Source organism: Bactrocera tryoni, chromosome 3 (assembly GCF_016617805.1).
Source record: "Bactrocera tryoni isolate S06 chromosome 3, CSIRO_BtryS06_freeze2, whole genome shotgun sequence".
NCBI classification, from domain to species: Eukaryota; Metazoa; Arthropoda; class Insecta; order Diptera; family Tephritidae; genus Bactrocera; species Bactrocera tryoni.
Genome location: NC_052501.1, coordinates 39,146,325 through 39,152,822, shown reverse-complemented (window position 1 = coordinate 39,152,822; position 6,498 = coordinate 39,146,325). Strand labels below are relative to the sequence as shown.

The following is a 6,498-nucleotide window of genomic DNA, read 5'->3' as shown; positions in this document are numbered from 1 at the left end:
GTATTCAAATGACTATGTTCACACGAGTGCTCTTTTGTCGCCCAAACAAAGGGACACAAATTAGGTAATCAAAAATAGTTTTGTACACTGCGTACATGAAGCATAAAAGAATTTGAGAATGGGGGTATAAAAAAAATCCGACTCAAGCGTCGCACTCATATCGCCATTGTAAACATAATGAGCGACTCCAAGAGAGAATTTGCTGATAATTAGCTACAAAAAAGTTCTCGCCTGAACGCAGTCTAACATTGATGTCATAAAAAGGTACATTTGCATTGGCCAAAATATTACATTACTAGCGAATTCACTGCAGCCAGCAAAAAGAGGGCATCGAAATGCGGATTCTTAAATTTAAGAAATCCTACTTTATGACTTAAATATAGAAACTTAGAGATTTTATTTCCAATAAAAACAAGAGGTCCGATAAAAAATGGTTTACAAAAAAAGAAACCTAAATGAGAATTGTACATTTCTAACTCGATACACTTGACTCAACCACGTTCCAACTTATATTAACCGTCCGATAATAAGTTTTCCAGTAGTTTGTAGAGTAGATCCACCATAACTTTACCTTGTATCTAAAATTTTGTCTCTTTCAAATAACAGATATCAGAGAATATCATCGTTAGTCGATGACGTGTCGAGAATTCGTGAAAATGGTGGAAAGACAAGTCTTCTTCAAAGCTGACACCAGTGTGGTCAGTGTGTGTCTGAGTGGTCGTTAAACACAGTCAAATATTGCTGCGAAGTTGTCTCAGCGCAATTGTTCTGAAAAAGTAGACGCGGTACCCATCGCGAAGACAGCTTTCTCTTGCTGAATACATTATACACAATATGAAAGCAGAGATCATTTAGCTTACTGTCGTAGCTACATATATCGTGCCAGTCTATTAAGTGGAGACGAGGCGTTGCATGTTTATTATTCTAGAACAAATACCAGAAACAACTTATTATATAACATCGATTTTTTACTTATAGAACGTCATCTGCATCTTTCTCAGCCAATATTCCACTGACCTTTACAAAATTACTGACGTTTTTCATTTTCATAAATTTATTTTGCTCAAAGAATGTTGTGCATACAAAAATTCTGATAGATCTCATAGATATCACACTACAGCTATAGTACATAAACCTAGTATACATATGTATGTTTATAGAAGAAGCATAAGCTCATATGCAGAAATTCCGTTCACCAGGTACTTGTTGGTTTATTCATTCATCTTCATTATGACAGCCAACAGGGAGTAAGCTGTCTTACAGATGGAGACGAAAGTATCCAGATGAATGCGTATGATACCACCGGCCGTGGCTGTTTCACTCTTCAACGAACGCTCACAGAATAGTACCATATGTTTGCGAAATTTGTGCGTCTGCTCCACCCAGTTGCTGCAGAACATCTCAACGTGCAGCTTATCGAAAAGTAATTGAAATGTTGTGCCATAGTAACAGATGGGAAAGATTTCCAACGGCACCGCGAGCAAATATACCACAAAGTACAAGCGATCGAACGGTGCATCCACATAGAGTAGTAATGCAGCCACAGGTAGGCATATGTTGACAGCTGTAACGGTGAACTGTAGAAACATCGGCAGCGAGATGATATTTTGAATGACATTGAGCATGCTGGGAATAAAAATATAACGGAAGTATAAGACTGGATATGTCAGCAAGTCAAAATATTAGTGTATGAAACGAAAGAAAACAAAAAAGCAGAATAACAATTAAGTATAAGAAACTTTTTTCTACTTATGAAAAAGAATACCATTTGCATTAAAGTTATCGAAGTAAAATGTGAAAGGCCAAATATAAAAGGGCTAAGTTCGGAAGCAGCCACATTCTTTGTTTGTTTAGGACGAAAGAAGGCTTTTGAAAGGACTTCACACTATAACGTCTTCCTACATGAGTGCCAAAGCTACTAAAAAATTTCCCTGTTGTCTCGTAGATTTTTTCCCAAGCGATGGAACCGCTTTCACTTTACTTTAGGCAAGATTTCCAAGATGAAACTACTACAGGTCAATTTCTACTCTCCCTGCTTCCAGGGTTGTCTACAATTTCGTAACCAAACAGCATCAAATTTGTTGGCTCGTCTTCTATAGGCTTGGGTTGCCCGGAACCAAAAAATTTGCATTCCTATTCCGTTGGCTGCTGTGCTCTGCACCTTAACAAGTACTTTCCGTCTAAGTTTTACATTTAATGTATTTCCATACCATGTACGTCACTTCAGTTCCTTCCGCAGCTAGGTTAAAATCCAGTGAGTTAAACCATGTCTGGTTCGTGGCTTAACTTGTTTTAATATGAACCTAGCTACGTCGGTGTTACGTGCAGTTATGATGGCGGCAGTGCCGTCTGCGTAACTAACGAGAAACCATTCATCTGGCATTTCGATATTATTCATATTATGGGACCTGACTTATCTGCAGATATGTTGTCACTCTGGCAGGCATCCCACATTGTTTATAGCGGAAATTCCACATTTGCATAATCTTTCTAGCAACTTTTCTGCTGTGTTTAGCACGTATAGAATTCTGAATGTTAAAGGTGTTTCTGGTTCCCCTTTGCCTTTGCGCGTTAGGGTCAGGTGTGTCCGTATCATCATTCATAAATGTTTGGATATGGGAAAGCTCTGTGCAAAGTGAATGCCGAGAGTTGATTTTGTGTTTGGAAATGTTAAATCGCAAAAAAACGAATTTTGGCATCGATATGTGTCAATTGAGGAATCATTGCTCCATCATTCCACTCCGAAGTCCAATCGACAGTCAGCCGAATGGGCTGCGCACGATGAACCTGCTCCAATGCATGGAAAACGAAAGAGTCGATGCATGGAAAACGAAAGAGTCGGCTGGCAAGAATATAGCTTCTGTATTTTGTGAAGCGAATTGAAAATTTTTATTGCCTACCTTCAAAAAAGAAGGACCTTCGACAGCGATTATTATATAGAATTACTGGACCGTTTGACGGACGAAATCACCAAAACTGCTCTTTCACCAAACCAATACATCGTGTCGCAAGCCAGTGAAAACGATGGAAAAAATCCATGAATTGTGCTTCGAACTGCTTTTACATTCATCGTATTATCCAGATCTGTACCCAGCGACAATTTCCTGTACTCAGAACAAAAAAATTAAAGGTGGATAGAAATTTTCATCAAATGAAGAGATCATTGCCGAAACTATTTTAAAATTCGAAAAAAAGTACCCGGAAAATTTAAATAAAACGCAAATATTTAATTATTCATCCATATTTATTGGGTTGCTTTCAAAGCGCTTCCCACCAGATGTAATACACTTATGCCAATGATTTTTCCAGTCTTCGAAACACTTTTCATAAGCACTTTTTAGGACGGCCTTCACCTTCTTCAGCGATTTTTTTTTATCTTCGATGCATTGCGTTTTTGGCCTTAAATTGGGTCACACTCGTACACTTTTTTGAAAATAATTCACTTTTATCGGGACAAATAGAGCAAAAACGCATTCTTTCTCAAAATATCCACCGAGATCATTTAAACGGACTCGCGAGAAATATTGAGCTTTCTTGCTATCTCTCTAACACTCGCCTGACGATTTTGAAGCACTATATCTTTCACTTTTTTAATATTTTAAAGTTGAAGAGGTCGAAGGCCGTCTAGAACGAGGCATGTCTTCAACGATTTCTTGACAGTCTTTGAAAGCTTTGTACCACTCGTGTGTTTGGATTGTGTTTTTGAAAACCCTGAATCATTCCAAGCCTTTTTCAACATACGTGACGCTTCCGCACACGAAATTTCCTTAGAAATACAAATCGCAACGCACTACTGAGCTGTACCGACTTAAGCAGCTGCTGTAAACAATCAGTTTGACAGATCGCGCTCATCTTTGGCATTGTAGTTAAGGATAGTTATACCAATTTATTAATATACTTTTTGAAATATAATATATATAATATTTTTTGGCACAATGTAAGTCACACTCCACTAAAACTTGATAAAATAATGAAACGATTGAAATGCATAATCTGTTCCAGTATTGGAAAATATTTTTGGAGTACTTGCGATCATTAAGAGATTTCAGCGGCCGTTGACTCAACATGAAAATTAGAGAGGTTATAAGAATGCACTTGCCATGGATTAATATAAAAACCTCATGGCTACTCCATCTTCTTCGCACTAAATGCTATAATTAGAGTCGATGGTATAAAATTTTAGTGGCGACCTCTTGTGCACTGACGAGTTATTGTAAAGTTGAGCCATAGCATTCATATTTCAATTTTTTAAATTTATACTTGAGGTATCTAATAACTAAACCATGATATAGACCAAAGCTGCTTCCATTAATTTTACAATTTCTTACAATAACCGAAAACAATTTCAGTTAAGATATTGAAAAAATACTGAGAATACGATGTACATGTAACATAATTTACGTAAAACTTTGATCAGTGCTTTACCGATATGACTAAAGAACAAACGTTGAAAGTCTTCAGCTGAAAACTTCTTTTATTCAGGTCATGGCAAAGAAGAAAATTGAAATGAATGTTTCGCACCCATTTCTCATTTTCTCTTTAGTTCTACTCACTTATAGAGCTGCTCTTGGTCTTTGATGCAACACAACAGCTCCTCCTCATTGGCAGCGGGACTCTCCGTCGCGTAACCGATCTGCGAAACTCTAATACCCAGCAATTTGATGTGTGCCGACAGCAGTGCCAAAGCCATAGTCGGCAAGCAATCGTTAACGAAATTTTGTAGCAATAGATAGGAGATGCCAACAATTTGATAAAAATGCGCTGCATAGAACTTTAAATCCGATGCACGCCAGTCGAACGGGAACCAAGCCGGATAGAGCAAATTACGCTCATTCCGAAAGAAAAACATCAGCTCCGCCGTCACGCCCACAACAGCATAAATACTAAGGAAGCCGAGGGTAATGCGACGTATTTCTTGACGTAACTCTACGAAATAACGACGCTCACACGGACTCTGGGCACGTGCATCCAACGTAGCAATCATGTACTCCAACTCACGTATGCGCGACATTCTCGTGGCGTAGATGACAAATTTCGCACTGCAAACCACACAGACGACACACACGGCGAGGTTCTGTATATTGGTCGAGGCATCAGCACTACTGAAGAGTGCCAAGGCGAGATGCAGTGGATAGCAGAAGGTAACGAACACCTGCAGCAGCACCGAATAGCCGAGATAATAGATGCTGGAGTTGGACGCGTTAATACCGAGCACCTTGAAGCACGTCCAATGAAGTTTGAGAAATGAGCGGGTATCAACTGCGGCTAACGCCGGTTGCGGCACCGATAATGGTGATGGCGACATTTCGCGATTTTAGTTAAGAGAGGTTTACGCTTAGCGCTAAAAGTTCGCCCTTTTATATGTTACGCGATGCGGGGGCGCACACCAGCCATCGACTATTAGAAGTGTGATTGCGAACAACCAGCGAATACTTATTTAAATTAAGTAATTATTTTAATAGGTCCTCGGCTATCGTAATCCCGTCATTTCCGCGTTTGTACGCATGTCATACCTTATACACCTCATATGGAATCGATTAAAGATGTGCTAAATAAATTATTTGGTATTCAAGGTGGTTAGCTAAAATGCCGTTAAGGGCACACATATTTCAAGGCTATCACGTCAAACTACACAGAAATATTGACACTTTCAATGAAAGTAACAACAACAGCTATCGCTTGTACCGCAACAACGTCACACCAACAGTAGGTGGAGCTCAAATCTTTAAGAAATAAAATGTATTTAAAACATGGTGGTTAGGCCCGTTGAAAAGTATCGCTAATTCCTAGGAACGGTACAAAATTGAAATCCTAAGAATACGAATTAATAATATTATTCTTTATGATTTCTTAGAGTAAACCAAGAGAGGTGTGACGGCCAAATTGGTGCAAATAAAGTATCATCTGGAATCTCGGGATAATGTGGAATACTACCGAAAAGTAGCTAATACAGAAAATATTGAATATGAAACTGATCTGTATGTTTCAACGCGAATTTCTTAGTTTGAAAAGCTCTGAATGGATCTCCGCTCCAGAAAGAATACCTTTGAAGTATCTATAAGACCTGATCGAAAAGCGGACCATTCGTCTGTTTGGATATTTGAAAACACGAAAGAAATATCACAGATTGAAATGATTTTGTTCGTCTATTTCTAGGATAACTGGGTACGTCCAGTATATGTTTCGTCCAGTAGGTAATTCGAAAAGTTAGAGAAATGAATAGAAGAAAATGAATATATCTACCTATAGTTCAAATGCGAATAAAGCTTACTATGACCTTCTAAACCAAGTGAACCAATTAATGGGGGACGCTACCGAAAACAACTCATCAATTTAAAGCGAGAGATTGCCGAAAAACACCCTGAATGTGCGTCTTGACACGAGGCAATAGTTTTTCATCATAGTCTTCCAGTATCTACAAGGTTTTGCCTCATCAGTCTTAAAGCCCAAATCTTACCCCTCTGACTTCCATTTAATTCGATCAATGCGGAACACACT

The 6,498-nt window shown here is 38.6% G+C and overlaps 1 protein-coding gene across 1 annotated transcript; it reads right to left on the bottom strand.

The window, feature by feature from the left end:
- Nucleotides 1–1,015: 1,015 nt before the first annotated feature.
- On the bottom strand, nucleotides 1,016–5,327 carry LOC120772876 (odorant receptor 59a-like). The gene is made up of 2 exons (XM_040101718.1): nucleotides 4,554–5,327; nucleotides 1,016–1,626 (listed from the first exon to the last, which is right to left on the bottom strand). Exons 1-2 carry the CDS (start codon nucleotides 5,303–5,305, stop codon nucleotides 1,212–1,214), a joined length of 1,167 nt encoding a protein of 388 aa, XP_039957652.1. The 5' UTR covers nucleotides 5,306–5,327; the 3' UTR covers nucleotides 1,016–1,211.
- Nucleotides 5,328–6,498: the final 1,171 nt, after the last annotated feature.

Excerpts from the sequence above, each read along its gene's own strand:
- LOC120772876 (XM_040101718.1), bottom strand. The coding sequence starts at position 5,305 with ATGTCGCCATCACCATTATCGGTGCCGCAACCGGCGTTAGCCGCAGTT. Across the intron at positions 1,627-4,553 it reads GACCAAGAGCAGCTCTATAA|CATGCTCAATGTCATTCAAA; the intron begins GTGAGTAGAACT and ends TTTTATTCCCAG.